Genomic DNA, 23,850 nt, shown 5'->3' with positions numbered 1-23,850 from the left:
AATATTGGAAGAGAAACTCATGAAGTGGATACCTAACTATCAATCTTCCTCATAATTTAAATGAATTTCTAGGTTTTATTTCAAAAAAATTAAAACTAACAACTCAAATTAGCTGGATAAGAAGTATGTCCTTCAAGCATGTGACAAGCAACTATGATGATTGCAAAGATTGTTAGAAGTGAAAACATTTCGCAGCTAAATTTAATGTTGTTTAATTGTAAAAAATAACTATTTTAATATTTTTCACAGCACACATAGAATGTGTATACAACAGTATAAGTACACTTTCAGTTTGTTACTGAAAATTGATATTATCACAAATATGTTCACAAATGATTAAAAATTAAGCAATTAAACAGGCACAAGAAAAACTTATGGCATCATCAAACAATTTAAACAGTGAAGACGATTTGTATACTCCGAGAAATGAATAATTGTGCATTAGCATGATATATATTAGAAAAGTCACCAATGTGTACCCACCTTCGTTCCCAAATCTGTCAAAGCTATTGCCATGTTGTTTTTAGCAATCTCAAAGTTCGGAGAAACAGTCAAACATCTGATGCAATGCAAAATCCAGGAAACTAGAGTATCAGTACAGGCAACATCTACCAGTTGCACCAAGTAGTGATAACAAGAACAAATGCTAATACATGACAACAACTACCAAAAGTACCTTTCATAGCAAGCAATGGCTGCTTCCAAGTCCCCACGGTTCTTATATATAACTCCCATGTTGCAGTATGCTTCTGCATACAAGGGCCTCTCAAGTGCAGCCTTCTCATAGCAACTAAGAGCCATATCATACTGCATCATCTCAGAGTACACCACTCCGAGATTATAATATGCAGGCTACAAAACATTGGCACATATCATAACAATAAGTATGATAAATTGGGGGTTACAACTGTAAAATTAGAAAGGGAAAAAACAAAAAAGGACAAAGGCAGCGATCATGAATTTACCGCATAGTGGCTGTCTACTTTTAGAGCTTCACAATATTTCTGAATGCCTTCCTCGGTGTTACCAGCAAGTTTTAAACTGGTACCAATATCTGTTAAGACAATGGCAAGGCATTCTGCAGCATGTTTGTATGAAGGATCAGCCTTCAGAGCTTTCTGATATGACTGCATTAAATTTGTCATGTAAGCTTCATAAGTAAAGGAATGCATAACACCATCTTCATGAAACACAGATGGAAGACTTACAGAGAACAATTCCAGAAAGTAAACAAACCAAATCATAAGAAGAACAGAACAGGGGTGAAAAACATGTACAGCAATATCCTAGTTACCAGAATTGGAAGCAGGTGCAGGAGCAGGTATAAGTGTGGGTGCAGGGGAAGTGGACATTTTAAAAAACTTTAAATAAAGAAATGCCTAGAAGTGGGTTCCTGATTATGTTTCTGGGGAGTTTCCAAAGCGGGTATGCCACCCTAGCTAGAAGCTTCCCTCTTATAAAGGTAATATAAATACATAACTCAAAAGAGGTGTGCACACAAGCATGCATGGAAAGAGATGTGTAGAAGCAGTCTACTCCATGCACATGCCCTAGGGCTTTACTATATAAGCAACATGCACTTTAAACAAGAGTCAGGTAATGTAATTATTCAACAAAACCAGACATCCTTGGGCAATAACAAATCAGCTCATTCCAGATTAGTACCAGATCAGAATCAAAATCATGATCAGCTCAATGGAAACACAGGCAGCAAAAGCTGAGGATATAATAGCTAACAAAGTGAGAATTCCAGCAATGCTTCTTCAACTACCATGTTCAGAGGATAGTATTTTTTGTAAGAAGATATCTCCATGACAACAAGCTTAGAGTGAATACTAACTTGCATGCTTGATGTATGTATCTTCATAACAAGGATACACGGCAGACCTGCAATAGGATACACACCACAACAAAGGGTTGTGCCAGTGCGTGTCCAGCAAATCAACATAGAAATATTTATAGTCTAATGCAGGGATTCCTCAAACTCAGAATAGAAGCCTAGCAGATCAACCATGCAAGAAGGCCCACGCCCATTAAAGTTAAGGAAAAATATCTAAAAACACATGGAATCAATGCCACTAAGGAACTTGAGCAGATGTCCATTTGTGCTCAACATTCTGCATGCCCAGCAAAAGCACTCACAAGTATTACCCTCTGTAGATAAGAAAAAGATTATTCACAAACTCACATCTTAGCTGCACCCTAAAGTTTACATGCACATACTACTCTGGACAAATGGTCTTCGCTTGCACATTGAGCTTTGGGATTCTTATCCAATTCACATATATATAAAAAATAACAAAAACAAATCACCCTTGAATCTGGCAATGATAAATGAATTCTACTGATAACATGTTTTGAAATGGCCAAGAGAATTATTTTTCTATAAGTTCAACCTGTAAATTCTTAACTAGTGTTTTAAACTCATCATATATTGAATTAGAGAGGCAAAATAAAGAAGCAATGGTGCAATGGTTCAACTAACTGAAATGCAGATTTTGTCGAGCATCCAAGCTATAAATAGTAAAACCACAGTGGATTTTAAAAAACTTAAAGAATAAACAAAGAAATAACATAAAATTCATCTCCATAAGTCACACGAAATCATCATGTCTACACCAGTCATCCATACCATGGGAACAACAGCATGTGATAGGCGCTTTACCTCAGCAGCCTCTATCAGGTGACCTTCATCCTTGTATATAACTCCACAGTGAGTGAAGGCGCATGCATTCTGTGGATCCAGCTTGACAGCTTCCATGAAGCTCTCAAACGCTTGTCGTGTCATATTCTGCATCTGGAGACATATCCCCTTGCCTATCAGGGCCTCCACATTGGTACCGTCCTTCTCAAGGACATTGTCGTACAACACAAGTGCATCCGGAAACTTGTTTCGTGACCGAAGTATATTGGCATAGGAGAGCGCATCTTTCCCTTCGAACCTCTTCTTAAGGTGGGGAACCTGTGTTGGTGGTACATCCGAGGAAGACCTCAGCCCTTTTAAGCACTCATTCTCTGATGCCGTACCAATGCTTTCTCTTCCATTACTAACACTCATCTCTGTCCATGCCATTAGATAAGCACTCCCTATTTCTGTTCTGGAAACAACATGGAACAAACAAGGTCATAGCGACAAGCAATTCTTGTTCAGGAAATAGCACCAAAATCAAGACTTTTTAGTTGGAATTGGATCCAAAATTTGGAAACCAAGCAGCTAAATAACTACATTCTGTGGCATCATGATCAAAAGAATTACTCAACGGTCGTGCTCAAGTAACTAAGGCGTTTCAACCTCCATGGTTGATTTACAAAAAAATAAAAAATAAAAAATAAAAATTTCATCTTGTACTTTCCCAAATATTCAACCTTGAATTCAAATCATAAAACTAAAGATTTTAGTAGTACAACCAGAGCTTTAAAAAAACAAAAGCAAAATATTGAGTTAGAACCAGAATGCAGAATTTAGCACTCCTACTAGCATCCGATCCTATCGACAAACAATCTCAAAAACCTCCATCACAAAAGTAAAAAAAGAAAACGGTAACATCTACGCTTCCCCACAAGAAAAACATCGAACGGCTTGCATTCAAGGCTAAATAAAACCAACAAACAAAAAGGACAAAAATATCAGAAAAACATATGGAAACTCCAAAAAAAGCTAAACGAATGGTCCCAGAGCGCTAGAGACAATGCAGAAATCCAAAAATCAAAAATAATTCCTCAAAACCAACGAGAAAAGACAGCAAAATAGAGAGAGAAAAAGAAAGAGGAAAAAAGAGGGGCTAGGGATTCGAAGCTCACATTGGAGGAGTGCGTCGAGCTGGGGGAGAGAAGCCATGGGGACGGCGCTGCGAGAGGCTCCAGTGGAGGGTTTTCCGAGGACGCGAACCGAGGGTTTTGGGCGCGAGAAGAGGGATTGGGAGAAATAGGAGAGAGAAAGAGAGACAGGAGCTCTTCTTATTTTCTTTGCCTTTCTTTTTTTTTTTTTTTCTTATCTTACTCCATTTCTTTCTTCCCCCCTTTCTACTGCGGCCGCTCTTTATGTATTTTGGCTCCTAATAGTGGGGAGTGTGGGGGTGCCGTGTCGGAGTCGCTTCTCTTCTCTCGCTTTCTCGTGCCCGTCGACGCCTCTTCGGCCTTCAATTGTCTCCGACCCCGGCCCCCTCTCTCCGCCAGTCCGTTAACCCCGATGACATTTTATAAATACCAACTCTTGGTGAAATGGCCCTTCCGTTCACCATAATTATGCTTTTGCCACTGTCGCCTGTCCGTCCGCGGGGTACGCATCCGGTCCCGTGGATTTTGAGATGCCCAGGTAGCATACTCACGTCAGTGGGGATAAAAGGGGTATGAAAAACGTACATTCAGATTTATTTTTATATTTAATTTAATTTAAATATAAATAAAAATTTTAAAAACTAACTAATATCTATATCCATAATATATCTATCTAAAAATAAATAAATATAGTGCCAGATATCGTAAATCCCTATTTTGATGAAGCTAAATCTATCTGATATCATAAATTTTTATTTTGATGAAAATCAAATCTGACCAATATAATAAATTTTTATAGGTAAAAATCAAATTATGAAAATCAAATCATAATTAAAATCATCCTAAATTGGCCCAATGTATATTTTTTTATATATTTTTTTTATTTTTTATTTATTCTTTTTTGGAGTCTATTTATATGATGTAAATCATATATGAAGAAAATCAATCAATACAATTGAATTCCACTTTCTCTTCATATTTTTTCATGGTACCAAAGCCATTCATTCTTTTTTTTCTTTAATCCCAACCGTGGGATTCATTTCTCATTCATCTCTCTTTCATCTTGACCGTGGATCATTCCTCATCTTCCTTATTCTTGCATCACCTATTTGTGAGAGTTCTTGCAACCTCTCACATTTTTGCAATCCATCAATGGCCACTGAAGATTTAAGAGAATCTTTTCCACCTGTGAAGGTCATTCTTGATGGGATCAATTATTCATTTTGGTCTCAACAAATGATCAGTTTTTTGAAGGGAAGGAAGCTGTGGAGACATGTCACAGGTGACATTCCCCAACCAACAAGAAAAACTGTTGAAATTGAAGAAGCCCTTGCTGCTAGACTTGATGATTGGGATAGCAACAATCACAAGATTATCACGTGAATCTCGAACACGTCAAGCATCAATATTGCCATGGAATTTGACAAATATGAAACAGCAAAAAAAGTTTGGGATCATCTTTGTGCAAGGTATATAGCTCCTAATCCAGCTCAAAAATATAAGTTAAAACAGGACTTGCTTTCTCTTCGTCAAACTACAGATCAATCAGTTGCAGACTTCTATTCCCGCATGTCTACACTATAGCAGCAATTGGATTAGATGGGTCCAAAACTCAAAAACAAGGAAGACATGATGGAGTATGAAAAACATCGAGACATCGATAGATTTCTCGAACTCTTGATAGCGCTTTCTCCTGAGTTTGAGTCTGTTCGTGCCTCAATACTTCACAGAGATTCTCTGCCGTCTCTCTCCAGTGCTTTGAATGAACTCCTTTTTGAAGAAACACGCAAGGGCCTTCTATCATCAAATCAACATCATCAAGAAGCAGTGCTGTTTGCTAGGAATATGACCAATGCCCCTTCATCAAAAGGCACTGGTTCTTTTCTCCATCGACCATATGGCAAAGTCGACTGGAACAAAGTTGAATGTTACTTCTGCCATGAGTTTGGACATACTGCAACCAAGTGTCCCAAGAAAAATAAAGGCCCACTTGCTCCAACACGACTACCACAACCAACTGCAGCTATAGCGACAACATCGTATACATTGAACAATGAGTCTGATCATAAGGGATCTACTTTTATATTCACGACTGCTGAAGTGAAGGATATTCTTGTTAAAGCTCTTGCACGTCAGGATAATATTAATTCTTCCTCTGCTTCTGTCTTATCTGCCAACACAGGTAACTTTTAGATTCTTGATAGTGGAGCTTCTAATCATATGACATTTAACGCTATTTGTTTTTCAACCAAAACGCCCATTCCTCATTTCACCAATATATTTACTGCATGTGGAAACAATCTTACTCCTATTCATATAGGACATGTCAACATATCTTCACATTTATCTGTACCCAATGTTTATTATGCCCCCAATTTATCTATGAACTTGCTATCTATCGGTCAACTTGTTGAGAATGGTTTTGAATGCATTTTTTCTAACTATGGTTATCAGGTACGGGAGCAACAGTCGAAGAAGGTCATTGGGATTGGCCGTAAAGTGGATCGACTTTTCAAGATTGTGTGGCTATACACTCCTTCTCAACATTCAATGGTCACTTCATCAGTAACAACTTCTCATCTTTGGCATCTTAGATTAGGTCATGTATCCATCTCTTATTTGAATAAACTCATTTCTGATGGATTGTTAGGTAGCGTGCGAACAAAAATATTGATTGTATCCATTGCAAACTTGAAAAAATATCTGTATTACCTTTTAATAATAGCATACACAGTTCTACTGCATCTTTTGATCTTGTACACTCAGATGTTTGGGGACCATCTCGTGATCCCACTATGGGTGGATCTAGATATTATGTTATTTTCATTGATGATTTTTCTCGCTATACATGGATCTACTTGCTCAAATCTCGTTCAGAAGTAGTTCTCAAATATAAACATTTTGCAAAGATGGTCTATACCCAATTTTCAAAAAGGATCAAAGTCTTTGGTTTAGATTCTGGGGGAGAATACCTGTCAAATGAGTTTCGTAACTTTCTGTCTTTTGAGGGGATAATCTCTCAATTATCTTGCCCTCACACTCCCCAACAGAATAGTATTGCAGAAAGAAAACATAGGCATATTATTGAAATCACTCGCATCCTTCTTTTATCTTCAGGACTTTCAAAATATTTTTGGAGAGAAACTATGCTAACTACTATTTATCTTATAAATCGACTCCCAAGTACCAATATAGAAATGATCTCTCCTTTCTTTAAGTTATTTGGCAAACATCCAACATACAATCATCTTAGATCCTTTAGGTGCACTTGTTTTGTTCTACTTCCTCCAAATGAAAAAGATAAACTTTCTGCTCGTTTCAACTTATATGTCTTCTTAGGTTATGGAATAGAATAAAAAGATTATCGATGTTTCGATCCCAAAGCCAATCGCTTGCACATCTCACAAAATGTGATTTTTTGGGAATACATTCCTTTCACAAAGCTCTTTGATTTCAACTCTCAACAACCATCTCAACCTGCATACTTGAAGTAGATGACAGTATCTTTACAGATGATGATCCACTACAGGCTAATCCTACTGAAACCCTCATGACTATTGCACCAGTACCTCCAGCTTCAACAATTGAACGACGATACCCTCAACGACAACGTATATCTAATGTACGTCTCACGGGGTACGACACCTCTTTCATTTCCCCTTTACTCTCTTATCGTGAGCCTAAATCCTACCTAGAAGTATCCATTAATCCTCTTTGGTAGAAAGCTATTAAGAAATAATTGAATGCCCTTGCTCAAAACCATATATGGGACCTTACAGAATTACCTCCACATAAAACAGCTATTGGATATAAGTGGATTTTTAAGATCAAAACTTGTTCAGATGGATCTATTGAGCACTACAAAGCTCGTCTAGTGGTGAAAAGCTACAATCAGGAACATGACATTGACTATGAAGAAACTTTCGCTCCAGTTGCCAGGCTGACATCTGTTCGAACTCTCCTTGCAGTAGCTTCTGTACGATAATGAAAGCTTCATCAGATAGATGTTAAAAACACATTTCTTTATGGCCATCTTGAGGAAGAGGTATATATGACCCTACCACCTGGAGTATCTCACCAACCTAATGAAGTATGTCATCTTCGTCGAGCACTGTATGGGCTTAAACAGGCATCAAAAGCTTGGTTCTTCAAGTTTAGCTCTACCATTTCATCTTTTGGCTTTGCTCAAAGCTCATATGATCCTGCATTGTTTATTCGAAAAACTGACAAAGGTATCATCTTATTATTTCTTTATGTTGATGACATGGTCATAACAGGAGATGACTCTGAAGGTATCTTGAAATTGAAGGCTTCACTGTATAGTAAATTTGAAATGAAAGACACAACTTTCGTTGTTCACACATCACATGTGGATCGGTGGATTTCTCATAGTGCTCTCTTGGCTATTTTTTAGGTCTTGAAGTCACTACTCAATCCTCCGGCCTAATTCTTTCTCAAATTAAATATGCTTCTGATCTCATAACTCATGCAGGATTAACTGATGATAAAACAGCCGCAACACCCTTAGAGATTAATGTCAAACTTGGTACAAATGATGGAAAACCTCTTAACAATCCTACACTACAGAGAACTTGTTGGTGGGTTAATATATCTAATCACAACTCGTCCTGATATAGCTCATGCAGTTCATGTTGTTAGTCAATTCATGGCCAAACCTCACATTGGTCACTATGCAGCAGTTTTTCGTATCATTCGCTACTTAAAAGGTCATCTTTTTTAGGGCATTCTTTTACCACGCACATCTAATTTTCAGTTGCGTGCTTATAGTGATGTAGGCTAGGCTGACAACATCAATGATCGACGATCTACAATCGGCTATTGCATCCTTCTTGATGATTTTCTAATCTCATGGAGAAGTAAGAAGCAAGCAACCGTCTCTCACTCCAGCATCAAAGTAGAATATGGAGCTCTTGCTGATACTGTCTTTGAAATCATCTGGCTTCGTTAGTTGGTATCTGAAATGGGAGTTCTTCAAGATCGATCCACTTCATTATTTTGTGATAACAAGAATGCCGTTTAAATTGCTTATAATGAAGTCTTTTATGAATGCACAAAGCACATTGACATTGATTGCAACTTCACTCGTCAGCATGTTCGTCAAGGAACTGTCACGCTCAGCCATATCTCTTCTTCAGATCAACTTACTGACTTATCCACAAAACAGCATCCTGGCTCTCGACTTTCTACATTATGTTCCAAACTCAATATGGTTTCTTGCTAAAACCCATCTTGAGTTTGCAGAGGGGTGTCAGATATCGTAAATCCCTATTTTGGTGAAACCAAATCTGTCAGATATCGTAAATCTCAATTTTGGTGAAAACCAAATCTAACCAATATAGTAAATCTCTATTGATAAAAATCAAATCACGAAAATCAAATCACAATTAAAACCATCCTAAATTGGCCCAACGTATATTCTTTTTATATATCTTTTTTTATTTCTTGTTTATTCTTTCCTAGAGTCTATTTATATGATGTAAATCATGTACAGAAAAATCAATCAATACAATTGAATTCTACTTTCTCTTCATATTTTATCATATAGATGTAGATAAACAACTATTTGATCTATATCCGAATATGTAAATCTATTTATAATCCTATATAATTTTATATAATATTTATTAATTTTTTTAAAAAAATATATATTCATATAAATATATTATTAATTTGATTTATTATTTATTTAATAATATATTTAATTTTATGATCATAAAATTTAATTATCTAACTTATATCTGTAATTACATATAAACTTTCAATATCCAAATTGTATCTATATTTTTTTAAAATAAATATAGATATAAATTTTTTTATATTTAAATAATATCTATATTTATATTTATATTTATATTTAATAGATAAAATAAATATAAATATAAATATATTAATATCCGATCTAATTTTAATCCTATGTACAAGACTCAATAGGCGATGATATTTTTGAATCTCAAAATCTCTTATATACAATAAATTATTGAAATACAAACTTAACTTATATTTTCAACTACATGATATGGATACGGACAAAAATATTATTTTATATTTTTAAAATATAAAATTAAATTTTGATTTGGTGAAGGCATCCCAATATCGTCATTGTGAATGCGAAGTGATAAGATATCCTAATATTGTATCGAGGTATGCAATAAGTACAGGGCAAATATTTTTTTTTTTGCACTTTTAAGATCCGCTAGATCGATTTGACAGAGAGGTACATTGAAATATAAATACCATGCAAGCCCCATGCACGTGGAATGTGCACACTCAATCCTGCTGCTCCTTAGTACCTGGAATCCTCGAGATTAGTATTGAATAGATGCCCGACTATAACAATGGAGTAGCTGTTGTTAGGTTGATAGGAAGATAAGAAGTAAGACTGCCCATTTTTTGGATGCCTATCTTTACATGGATTATACAAAGATAGTGCAATAAGATATAATAAATTGGTTCAAAATATTGACTACGCTATTTCTGCATCCCCTGACCTATCCCTCCTAATGTGAAGATACGATGATACTATATTGACTAATATCTTATTTATATTGTTTTACATGATAAGAGTCAAAATCAATTCAAATTAATGTCTTAATTCAAGCAAAAATTGCTGCTAGAGGAAGATAAATTTATCTTATCTTGCTCTTTTCTTAGGTGGCACTGTTGACTTATGATTTGTAAGAATTTTATGGTATATTGATCATACTTTTATAATCATACCAACTAAAGACTGGCCGAGTGGCATTTGTTATTGAAAGGAAAAGTCTATGCCCTTGACATTAACATGCATTAATGAGTTGCAGAGGGGGCTATTACTTACCTTGACTGACTAGCATTTGCCTTGTAGATAGTTAATAATATATTATCATATTGGTACACAGTCATATATAAGTATGGTAGTACTCTTGTTTGAATGGTTATAATTAATACATAGTTTCCATTTATCTTGGCACTTATATTCTTTCAAATTATTCTAAGTATTGATGTATAATTACTAAAAATAATAAACAAGAGACCACCATTTTGAGTAGTATTTTTGATACTATGTATTTCATGAGGGGTGCAAGACTAGCTGGAAATAGTAAGCATAAAGAAGTCAATGGAAACTCATCCTCCAATTCGGGCACTATAGAATCAAGTGGCAAAAATTCAAGACCGTATGCACTGGAAGCTTCATCATCCCTCCAACATTTCTTAAAGTATTTAAAGGATACAAATATATAGCATATTCATGAAAAATTGGCAAGATAAGCCAACCATATGATTGTCCAATCCATCAAATTGCCTAGCAATTCCCTGTTTTTTTTATAATCACCAATATTTATTTAAAATTATTTTGGAAAGAATCAAATTATTTTCTTGTGTCATATTGTTATATTTTGCTAATAGTTGTTGGCTCAAGTGGTTAAAATCTCTCTCTCTCTAAAGATTAGCCCTTGGAGGACATACAAGTTTTAAAGCTGGGCGATAGCATATTACTACCATATATACAAGGTGCATACTTAGATCTTGAAGTTAATTTAGAATTTATGAGAAGTCCAAAAGATAAACTGTAATAAATAAAATATAAAATATAATGCATTTTCTAAAGCATCATAACCATGTAATGCATGTTCTAAAATACCACAACTTTTGTTTTTCTTCACAAAAGAATGTAATAGATGTTCTAAATTACTATTTATAAAAACAAAGGAGTAAAAGGTAGCAATATGACCATCTCATAATCCAAAACATAAAGAATCAACTCATACAATTGCAAGCTATTTTGCTTTCATATTGATCCTAGTGTCAAATGATGGGCCCATGATGTTGGCAAATAACTGAAAAATGAAATGCTAATAACTTGCTAATATTTACAAATAATTGAAATAATTAAATACTTAAAAATATTTTAAAAAAAGAAAAGCATGCTTGGAACATGGGATGTAGGGACACTAGCCGAAAGATGAATTTTGTCCTATCATGCAGGTATCTGATGAAATTATCTCCAATTAATGTATGTACAACAAATTGAACTCAACCCAATTAAGCCTCCTATCATAAGCACGACATATGGTGGTCTGACATAAAAACTTCCTTCAACTGACTAAAAAGAGAGAAAAGAAAAGCAAAAGAAAAATAGTGAAAAAGAAGCAAAAGACGAAGATGATTCTCACAGATGCTTGATCATGTTGTAGACCCTCAGCCTGTGGTCTTTATATAGACTTGGTTCGAATGACCCTTAGAGAGAGGCTCACAATAACCTCAATAGCTACTGGCTACCTCATGAAGGCCATAAAGGCCTACCTATGGCAAATCTACCTAATTATGTTAGCATTATAAATATGAGATTGAACTCTATAATGCCTACATTATAAATACCAGAGACAAATATGAAATAACTTAGGATGATTGCAGGCACCTCAATTCAAATTTTGAAATTCAAATTTAAGAAGAGTGTGCCTAAAAATATTAGTCATGGACATGTCCGAGTCATGCATGCCATGCATGGCATGGATAATTGAGCTGAGCAGGTGACTACATGCATGTGGCCACCAACCCGTAACTAGAAGGGCCAACTAGGCGTTTAACTGTTGGATTTATTAAAATACAAGTCTTCTTGGATTTAGTCACACACATGGGATTATTTGAACACCTTTTCAAAAATCATAAAATTCTAACAAATGAAAGGAAGTCCCCCTTAAGTAGCCTAGTATTTTCTTTTACAAATTAAAAAAGCATTTCAAAAATAAACAATCATAAATTTTTATATAGTGTCGCAATTAATAACAATAGTGAGAAGATATTTCTTACAATTCCAATTTATTGCTTAAGGATGACTATCCAAGAGGGGGGATGAATTGGATATTTAAAAAATTTAAGTGTTAATTGTGCTGAGTTTACTTCTAAGTGCTTAATGAAACTAATTAAAACTCAAGCAATGAATAAAAATAATAAAAAGATAGCCACACAATCACAAACACAATGCTTTTATCGTGGTTCAATGCCAAATTCGGTACCCACATCCACTCTCCAAATAAACCACTTGAAAATTCAACTATAATCACTCACTTGATTACCGTTCGATTGTTTTCTTCGGATTCACAATCCAACTCAGTTGGTTTTGACCTAATCTTACCAACCACAACCTTATAATGATTGTTTTTCTGGACTAATAAACAATCTCGATTGATTTTGTTCTTGGCTCACCATTCAAACAAATACAACGTCCAACTCTAGGCTTGGATCAACCCAAATTTCTCATCTTAAGAAACTTGAAAACAAAAATACACAACCATAATAAGTACAAGAGCAAATGAGTTTAGAAAAGAAGAACTCAATGAAGTTCAAGAAAAGAAATTCAAATTGAAAGCTTGCTGGCTTGATTCTTCTCCTTGAATGCTTGAAAAAGTTGGTGAAGCTCTTCAATACTTGTAGCTTAACTTCTTTCAGTTAGAGGATGATTGGAAGGACAAAAGAATGTCATGGAATCACTTCTTCTCTTCACAATATGGCTCACACAATTGAATGAACTGAACTTTACTTGAATGCTCTTCAATAAGTGTTCAAAAGTTCTTTTTAATGCTCCAAGGTGTTTCATTTATATCTTTAAGCTTTTCCACCCTTTTAAGGCATTTGGAGAGGCTGCATTTAATGTTCTAGTTGTTGAAAATAAAAATCTAGCAGTTGGGAGTAAGTTGAAAGCAAAACTACATAGATATGAAAACTAGCCGTTACAGTAACTAAGTCGACTAACTTTTCTCTGAGTCAACTAAGTCCTTTACTAGGTCGACTCAAAAATTCTCTAAGTTGACTAAGTATCAGACAACTGAAAAAGGGACCTTCTATCTTTTGCTGCTTCTCTGTGACTTGGTCGGCTCAGTTCTCATCTGGATCGGCTTAGTTGATCTCTAGGTCAGCTCAGTAACCACTTGATCGGCTCGGTAGACTTAATCTAAAAATTCAAATTTCTATCCTGTTTGTTTTCTGAGACCGAGTCGGCTCGCTAAACTTTTGAGTGGACTAACTTTCTGTTTGGGTCGGCTCAATCTGACTTGGTCGGCTCAATGAATAATGCTTCAAATATCGGTCTCTCTGTCTTCTACTACCCTCTGAGACTGAGTCGACTAACTTTCTGACTGAGTCGATCAAGATTCTATCTTGATCGACTAACCTAATTTTAGATCGACTAGGTCTCCTATTTTTAAAAACTTCACTTTCTGTCATTAAGACTGAATTAACTCAAATATCTACTAGATCGACCTAACTGGCGTGCCAAGCATGCCATGAGGTCTTTCAAAGCTTTTCTTTTCTAATTTTATTTCTAGACTAGACTTATCTTCTTAACTTGATTTTAATCCTCATTAATATTTCTTTTAAGGTGTGCCTAGTCTAGAGTTTCTTCACAAATTGCTTGAGTACTGGTACTTCATTTAATTGATGAAAAATACTTAGAACTTAGTGAGCACTAAGAATTGAAAGTTATACATCCTCAAAAATAACATTAGTAACACAACCAATTATACTCAAATACTTTTGTTATTATCAAAATCAATCCAGAGATCAATAATCTCTCCTTTTTTGATGATGACAAAATACTTTGAGTATAGATTTCTTTCAATTTTCAAATATTTCTCTTTCAATCAATGTATATGCATCAAATTTATTCAAATTTTATCAAATTTTATGAACTCCCCCTGAATATGATAACTATGTTTCAAATTAATTTTAAATTTTGTATTTAGTCCCCCTTAGTGCGTGCCATTTGTTCTCTAGGGTTTCAAATTGCTTAGAGCTTCAACATATACTCATTATTCTTCTCCTCCTTTTTGTCATTATCAGAAAGATAAACATTACACATTGCATAAAAGGAGACATAGCACATTTAAAAGAAATTACAAATTTCATTCATATATTTAAGAAGGAGTTTAAATATTAACATGAGGCCAAAAGAGGCATACATCATAGATCCAAAAAGAGCTTAAACAACAAGCAACAAGTCATACAAAAAGGGTTTAAGCTCAAAAAGATGAAACTATATGCAGCCTAGTCTAAGATGGGGTCAGGAGGGGCTGAGGAGGATGGATCCATAGACATGAAAGAATGCTGCTCAGCAAGCATCTCTTGAACAACATCTTTCACCCAAGCAACAATCGATTGCACAATATCCTCCATCTAATCCTTCTCAAGTTGAATTGACACAGGAGGTACTGGCCGAATAGATGAACCTATAGAACATGGCACGGGCTCCGACACACTTCGACCTTCTTTTTCCTCATCAACCTTAGTCCATTGCCCTTCAATCTTTCTGTACCCCATCCACTTTAGTGACTTTTCATTGTAGGTGTCATAATGCTTCAGCTCCATAAAAGATTCTCCTTCCACATCAACATCAAAATCAGCAAAAATCAAAGTGAGGAACATGATGTAAGGTAGAGCTGGCTTAGCTCTCGTCCTAGCTTCTTGCATAATCCTCAACATCACTGTCGGAAAGTTAAATTTCTCCCTCTTCAGCACATGGTACATGATCGCAACATCAGATCTTGTCATATAATCAAATCGACCAATCCTAGGATAAGTATCTTGCAGGTGATATGGTGGAGCAGATGGTGTTCAGTACACAAATGCTTTTCAAAAATTTCTTCAAAATCTAACACATCATCCCTTCCAAACCACAGTCGTAGCCCACTAGCATGATCATCTAGCCTTTAAGCCCCTACAGTGGGTGCCCTCAAAAGTTATCCAAGTTTTTCAGCAGATAAATGGATCTTCACATTCTTTACTTTACATTCTAAAGAATTCGCCTTAATCTTTGCATTCCCATAAAATTCTCTCATAAGGTTAGGGTATGTAGATAGATCCAAAGAACATAAAAATTTCCAACCTTGAAATTTCAGACACTTATCGATCTCAAAATGTTCTTTCTCCAAGAATCCAAAATCAATTTTTCTTCTTGTAGTCATTGCCCTTGAAGAGAAAGGAATCGATTTTGCTTGAGATGGTGTAGGATGTGCAAGGTACGATGAAGATTGAGCTGAGAGTGGGGTAGATTATACTGGAGGTGGTGAAAATGGTGGAACATGAGTAGCTAGAGGAGGAGGGATGACTGAAGGAGAAGGAGAAGGAGCAGAGGCTACCAGAGGAAGAGGAGGTGGAGCATATTGAGATGTCTCAGAGCGATCTAGATGATGCTTGGTCCGGCATCCTTCTCCTTGAAGATTCCTTGGCGAGAATGTGCGCTTGATTCGTTGACCAGGTCTCTTTTTCGATGCCATTGATCCAAAACTCCCTTAGATTCGAAGTGGATTTGGGGTTTTTGGAGTGAGATTAGGGGCTCCTAGGGTTTGAAGATGAGGCTCTTTTGGTTTAAGGGATAGACGGCTCAAATGAAATAGTGAGTGAACAATGATGGTCCACGAAAAATTCCATTAAAAAAATGGTGTCCCCCAATGGTCGACTCAAACCTATTTTGAGTCGGCTAAGTACTGGGTCAACTAAGTTTTTTATGAGTTGACTCATTCTTAGTCGACTTAGAACCTGAGTTAGTCGACTTAGTTTGGTACAGAACTGAACATTCAAAGTTTCAAGGCCAAGTCAATGAACATGCCTTTTCTAATGGAATTTAAACATGAATAATTCAAAGAAATTCATCACAAAAACATATTCAACAAATCAACAATTTGGATCAAATAAATCTAATTATTTTCTTATTGCATAAAATTTTTCTTTATTTAATGGCTTAGTAAAAATATTTACAGTTTGATTTTCAGTTGGCACAAATTCAAGAGTAATGTTATTATTTTGCACATGATTTCTAATAAAATGATATCTAACTTCTATATATTTTATTTTTGAATGTAATACAGAATTTTTAGTTAAATTTATGGTACTAGTATTGTCACATCGAATAGAAATATTGTTACAAGTAATGCCATAGTCTTTAGTTGTTGTTTGATCCACAATAGTGGAGCACAATAACTCGCAGCAGTAATGTATTCGGCTTCCATCGTAGATAAGACTACTGAGTTTTATTTCTTGCTAAACTATGAGATCAAATTCACTTCTAAAAATTGATATGTACTATTTATTTTTTTTCTATCTAAGCAACAGCCAGCAAAATCAGAATAACTATATCCAATTAAGTCTAATGAAGTTTGTTTTGAGTACCATAAACCAACATCTTGAGTATTTATTAAATACTCAAAAGATTTTTTTTAACTGCAACTACACGAGATTCTTTAGGATTTGATTGATAATGTGTATACTTGCAAATGCTAAACATTATATCTGACCTACTTGCAGTTAAATAAAGCAAAGATCCAATCATACCTCGATATAACTTGGGATCCATTGCTTTTCCTTTTGAATCTTGATCAAACTTGCAACTCGTGCTCATAGGGATGCCACTTCCTTTGACATTCTTCATCCTAAATTTCTTAGTATTTTCTTAATATACTTGCTTTGGTTAATGAAGATCCCCTCATTTGATTATTTGATTTAAAATTTGAGGAAGAAGTTTAGCTCTCCCATCATACTCATCTCGAACTCATCTTGCATAAGACTAGCAAGCTCTTTATATGAGACTTCATTAGTAACATCGAATATAATGTCATTAATATATAATTACACAATCAATAAATTATTTAATTTTTTTTATAAATAATATTTTATCTACATTCTCTCTTTTAAAATCATTATTTAATAAGAACTTACTTAACCTATCATTTTAGGCTTTAGGTGCTTGTTTTAATCCATATAAGGCTTTCTTAAGTTTGTATATATGATTAGGCAATTTTAGATTTTCAAAACTTGAAAGTTATTCTATATAAACTTCTTTCTTAATTAACCTATTTAAGAATGTACTTTTTATATCCATTTGAAAAAAGTTTGAAATTCATAAAGCAAACAAATGTTAAGAGTAATCTAATAGCTTCAAGTTTAGCCATAGCTGCAAAGGATTCATCAAAATCAATTTTCTCTTCTTGATCATATCTTTATGCAACCAGTCTAGCTTTGTTTCTAATTACATTGCCTTTCTTATTAAGTTTATTTCCAAAGACCCATTTAGTTCCAATTACTATAAAATTTATAGGTCTTTCAACTAGTTTCCAAACTTTATTTCTTTCAAATTGGTTTAACTCTTTTTGCATTACTAAAATTCAATTAGGATTTTTTTCAGCCTCAATTATATTTTTAGGTTCTAAATAAGATACAAATACAAAATGATTTATAGCTTTCCTAAGTGATGCTTTAGTTTTAACACCATGAGATGGATCACCTATTATTAATTTCTTAGGATGATTGTGATCATATCTCCATTCTTTTGATAAATTGGATGTACCTTATTCATCTTGGGGTTGTGGCATCTTTTTTTCAACATTTTGCTCTTCATCTTCTTTTTCTTGAGAAGGAGTATCTTCAAGTGTCATATCTTTCAACTCCTTTATAAGATTATCTGTACCCACATCAAATACTTCTTCTCTTATTTTAAGAGAATTAGTTTCATCAAAAATGACATGCACTAATTCTTCTACAATCAATATTTTTTTATTAAATACTCTATATGCTCTGTTGGGTATAAAATACCCACAGCCGAAGTCCTCAGCAGAATCGGCTCCAGGAGGTCCGCCCGGACTCCTATGGGAGTCGAGCTTCGTCGCCAACGTCAACCGCCGGTAAGGTTCGTCCGGACTCCTACGGGAGCCGGACTCCACCAACAATTTCAACCGTAAGTAGACTCCATCCGGACTCCTACGGGAGCCGGGCTCCGTCCTCAACATCAGCTGCCGGTAAGCCTTGTCCGGTCTCCTACGGGAGCCGGACTTCGCCTTTAACTTCAATTGCAGGAAGACTCCACCCGGACTCCTACGGGAGCCGGACTTCGTCCTCGGCTCCAACGGCTGCAGACAGACTTCGTCCGGACCCCTACGGGAGCCGGACTCCGCCAACAATTTCAACCGCAAGTAGACTCCGCCCGGACTCCTACGGGAGCCGGGCTCCGTCCTCAACATCAGCTGCCGGTAAGCCTTGTCCGATCTCCTACGGGAGCCGGACTTCGCCTTTAACTTCAATTGCAGGAAGACTCCGCTCGGACTCCTACGGGAGCCGGGCTTCGTCCTCGGCTCCAACGGCTGCAGACAGACTTCGTCCGGACTCCTACGGGAGCTGGACTCCGCCAACAATTTCAACCGCAAGTAGACTCCGCCCGGACTCCTACGGGAGCTGGGCTCCGTCCTCAACATCAGCTACCGGTAAGCCTTGTCCGGTCTCCTACGGGAGCCGGACTTCGCCTTTAACTTCAATTGCAGGAAGACTCCGCCCGGACTCCTACGGGAGCCGGGCTTCGTCCTCGGCTCCAACGACTGCAGACAGACTTCGTCCGGACTCCTACGGGAGCCAGACTCCACCAACAATTTCAACCGCAAGTAGACTCCGCCCGGACTCCTACAGGAGCCGGGCTCCGTCCTCAACATCAGCTGCCGGTAAGCCTTGTCCGGTCTCCAACGGGAGCCGGACTTCGCCTTTAACTTCAATTGCAGGAAGACTCCGCCCGGACTCCTACGGGAGTCGGGCTTCGTCCTCGGCTCCAACGGCTGCAGACAGACTTCGTCCGGACTCCTACGGGAGTCAGACTCCGCCAACAATTTCAACCGCAAGTAGACTCCACCTGGACTCCTACAGGAGCCGGACTCCGTCCTCAACATCAGCTGCCGGTAAGCCTTGTCCGATCTCCTACGGGAGCCGGACTTCGCCTTTAACTTCAATTGCAGGAAGACTCCGCCCGGACTCCTACGAGAGCCGGGCTTCGTCCTCGGCTCCAATGGCTGCAGACAGACTTCGTCCGGACTCCTACGGGAGCCGGACTCCACCAACAATTTCAACCGCAAGTAGACTCCGCCCGGACTCCTACAGGAGCCGGGCTCCGTCCTCAACATCAGCTGCCGATAAGCCTTGTCCGGTCTCCTACGGGAGCCGGACTTCGCCTTTAACTTCAATTGCAGGAAGACTCCGCCCGGACTCCTACGGGAGCCGGGCTTCGTCCTCGGCTCCAACGGCTGCAGACAGACTTCGTCCGGACCCCTACGGGAGCCGGACTCCGCCAACAATTTCAACCGCAAGTAGACTCCGCCCGGATTCCTACGGGAGCCGGGCTCCGTCCTCAACATCAGCTGCCGGTAAGCCTTGTCCGGTCTCCTACGGGAGCCGGACTTCGCCTTTAACTTCAATTGCAGGAAGACTCCGCCCGGACTCCTACGGGAGCCGGGCTTCGTCCTCGGCTCCAACGGCTGCAGACAGACTTCGTCCGGACTCCTACGGGAGCCGGACTCCGCCAACAATTTCAACCGCAAGTAGACTCCACCCGGACTCCTACAGGAGCCGGGCTCCGTCCTCAACATCAGCTGCCGGTAAGCCTTGTCCAGTCTCCAACGGGAGCCGGACTTCGCCTTTAACTTCAATTGCAGGAAGACTCCGCCCGGACTCCTACGGGAGCCGGACTTCGTCCTCGGCTCCAACGGCTGCAGACAGACTTCGTCCGGACTCCTACGGGAGCCGGACTCCGCCAACAATTTCAACCGCAAGTAGACCTTCGTCCGGACTCCTACGGGAGCCAGACTCCGCCAACAATTTCAACCGCAAGTAGACTCCGCCCGGACTCCTACAAGAGCCGGGCTCCGTCCTCAACATCAGCTGCCGGTAAGCCTTGTCCGGTCTCCTACGGGAGCCGGACTTTGCCTTTAACTTCAATTGTAGGAAGACTCCGCCCGGACTCCTACGGGAGCCGGGCTTCGTCCTCGACTCCAACGGCTGCAGACAGACTTCGTCCGGACTCCTACGGGAGCCGGACTCCGCCAACAACTTCAACTGCAAGTAGACTCCGTCCGGACTCCTACAGGAGTCGGGCTCCATCCGCTGACCGAACTTCAGCCGATGGATCTGCACTCCTGGCAGGCCACAATAACGGCCACGATCCTGCTCCACTTCCTGCGGCGGATTTCGCGCAGTTCCACTACTCCCTGGCAGGCCATAATTATGGCCACGATCCTGCTCCACTTCTTGCGATGGATAGCACGCGATTCTCCCATCCGCTGGCAAGTCGTGACAACAGACGCCGCTCCACTCCCCGCAACAGACTCCACGTGGCACGCCCCGGTGATAGCCACGGGTTCACCCCACTACTCTTCGCAGCAAACTCCACCTGACCCTGGGCAGCCCACTACCAGACGGTTACGAACGTCGCTATCAGTCTGTGGCACCCTCCGTCTATAAAAAGGGGGACCCCAGATACGTTATTCTCTAAGCTCTCATCTTTTTTATCTAAAAACTCTGCTAAATTCTCCGTTCGAGCACTCCATTCTTGTTGAGGCAGAGAACTGACTTGAGCGTCAGAGGGTCTTGACGGAGCAACCCCACCTCCGGTTTAGACTTCCTTTGCAGGTCTCGGCGGCGACCGCGACTTCCTCGACTCCAGCTTCTCCGGCGCAAGCAGATTTTTGCACCAACAGGATTGGCGCTAGAGGAAGGGCTTTGTCTTCGCAGTACCCTTGTTCTTGAAGGAGCGCTCAACGGATCCACCTCCGGTCGTCTCCTCCGACACCCACTCCTTGTTCCCCCACGGGATCCATACTTGATGCCTCCTCGCAAGGCGTCCACGCGGCGGTCCACGGCCTCTGCGGTCAGATCTCAGGCTCCGGCCTCTCCTCCTGTTTCTCAACCTCCTCCTCCTCCCCCGACGGCGGCGGTCGGCGCAGAGCAGTTTGATCTGCTGGCGCAGTAGGTCAGAGGCCTCACCGAAGCTGTGCAAGCTATGCAGCAGCAGCAGCCGCAGGCATCGGTACGCCCGGTAAGGGCATCCCCAGAACACCAGAATCCGGCGGTGGGGCGGGCCACCTGGGCCAGCCACCCCGTCCTTCCTGGGAAAACGAACCCGAGGGTAGAGAGCCCTCAATCAGACCATGACTCCACCCCTGGAAGATCCCTGCCCCCGTTCTGCCAAAGAACCCTCGAGACTCGAAGTCGAGAGGATTTTCTGGATCGAAGGCTCCAGGAGATGAACCGGCGGATCGAAGAACTCCGCCATACGCCTCCCGCTTACGGTGAGGATATTTGTACCGACCCTTCCTTCTCTCAAATGATCATGCAGGTACCGATCCCGCCAAACTTCAAGCTTCCCCAGTTCGAAAGCTACGACGAAACTTCGGACCCGGTTGATCATCTGGAGGCCTTCCGGACGATGATGCTGCTTCACGGTGCTCCTGATGCCATTCTATGCTGGGCCTTTTCGTCTACCTTGAAGGGAGCGGCAAGGAACTGGTACTCGGCTTTGAAATCGGGTACCATCTTTTCCTTCGACCAAATGAGCCACGAATTTGTGGTCCATTTTGTCAGCAGCCGATGCCCCCGGAAGGGTTCGGAGTCCCTCATCAACATCAAGCAGAGGGAAGGGGAGTCCATACGGGCCTACATCAACCGCTTCAACATCGCGGCGCTGGAGGTCCGAAACTTGGACCAATCAATCGCCATGGCCGCCCTGAAAGGCGGCCTTCAGAAGAATGATCTTTTATTCTCCCTAGAGAAGAAGTATCCCAGAGATTTTGCTGATTTGCTGGCTCGGGCTGAAGGATACGTCCGAGCGAAAGAAGCCTTCAAAATGAAGGATGAAGAGACGGTGAGGGAGCGGCAAGCGGGAGACTCGAGTAAACCCGCAGTTGAGAAAAGGCCAAAGGAAGCCCGGCTGCATTCTCGATCCCCTCCTGGGCATAAGCACGCCCATACTCCACCCCGGGCGCACAGGCAGAGAAGCCCGGATCATGGGGTTCGACGGGGTTTCCCACCAGGGAGATTCCGTAACTACGCCCCCCTCAATGCCTCGAAGGCCCAGGTGCTGATGGAGGCCAGGGAGCAGCTCCCTAGGCCGGAGAGGATGCGCACACACCCCGAGAAGCACAACCCCAACAAGTTCTACCACCGCGACCACGGCCACGACACAGAGGAATGCATCCAGCTCCGAGACGAGATTAAGGAGCTCATTCGGCGAGGTCGACTCGACAGGTTCATCCGCCGCAGGTCTGAGGGTAGAGGAGACCGGCCAAGGGCCCTTCCGCAGCCTGAACCGCCAAGAAGGGAGGAGCAACCCGGGGACCGGCCTCCCATCGGGACCATCGACTCCATCACCGGAGGGCCTCAAGGAGGAGCGGGCCACCCGCTACCGTGGAACTCGAAAAATCTGTAAATATATCACTTACGATTTCACCTTGAATCCAAATTTTTTTCTACTTGACATACTCTTCCTATCTGGTGTGGATTTATTACGACTGGATAAGACCCCTCTAAACGCCTGAAACAAAGTTATGTTAGGAACAGGGGAGAACCCCGTCCTAACATACCTGAAATGAAAGTCCGACTATCTCGAAATCGGATCGGGGGAGAGGCCTTACAGTACCCTAATGTGCCCCCACGGCCATGTCAGGAACAGGAGGAGAACCTCGTCCTGACATGAGCAAAGTCAAAGGCCCGATTCTTTTAGACCGGATGGGGGGAGAGGCCTTACAGCGCCCTAATGTGCCCCCACAGCCATGTCAGGAACAGGAGAAGAACCTCATCCTGACATGAGCAAAGTCAAAGGTCCGGTTCTTTTAGACCGGATGGGGAGAGAGGCCTTACAGCATCCTAATGTGCCCCCACAGTCATGTCAGGAACAGGAGGAGAACCTCGTCCTGACATGAGCAAAGTTAAAGGCCCGGTTCTTTTAGATCGGATGGGGGGAGAGGCCTTACAGCACCCTAATGTGCCCCCACAGCCATGTCAGGAACAGGAGGAGAACCTCGTCCTGACATGAGCAAAGTCGAAGGCCCGATTCTTTTAGACCGGATGGGGGGAGAGGCCTTACAGCGCCCTAACGCGCCCCCACAGCCAAGCCAAGAACGGGAGGAGAATCTCGCCCTGGCTCGAGCAAAGTGGAAGGCCCGGACTCCCACGGGAGCCGGGCTCCATCCACAACGCCAAGGAAGACTCCGCCCGGACTCCTACGGGAGCCGGACTCCGTCCACGAAGCCAAGGAAGACTCCACCCGGACTC

The 23,850-nt window shown here is 40.3% G+C and overlaps 1 protein-coding gene across 2 annotated transcripts in view; it reads right to left on the bottom strand.

Moving 5' to 3' along the window:
* The window catches only part of LOC105061442 (probable UDP-N-acetylglucosamine--peptide N-acetylglucosaminyltransferase SPINDLY), a 39,319-nt gene extending 35,167 nt beyond the window's left edge, over window positions 1-4,152 (bottom strand). Inside the window, exons 1-5 of one of the 2 annotated variants that reach the window (XM_010945484.4) lie at window positions 3,802-4,152; window positions 2,666-3,098; window positions 966-1,127; window positions 677-852; window positions 484-559 (exon numbers count right to left, since the gene is read on the bottom strand). In XM_010945484.4, the coding sequence (XP_010943786.1) occupies window positions 484-559; window positions 677-852; window positions 966-1,127; window positions 2,666-3,073 (822 nt within the window). In that variant the 5' untranslated portion in view covers window positions 3,074-3,098; window positions 3,802-4,152. The remainder of the gene's footprint in view (window positions 1-483; window positions 560-676; window positions 853-965; window positions 1,128-2,665; window positions 3,099-3,801) is intronic. The other variant, XM_010945485.4, reaches the window with a different exon arrangement.
* Between the last annotated feature and the right edge of the window lie 19,698 nt (window positions 4,153-23,850).

The sequence above is a fragment of the Elaeis guineensis genome, chromosome 8, assembly GCF_000442705.2.
Source record: "Elaeis guineensis isolate ETL-2024a chromosome 8, EG11, whole genome shotgun sequence".
NCBI lineage: Eukaryota > Viridiplantae > Streptophyta > Magnoliopsida > Arecales > Arecaceae > Elaeis > Elaeis guineensis.
Note: the sequence above shows the minus strand (reverse complement) of the source record. Positions and strands in the feature narration are given on the sequence as shown.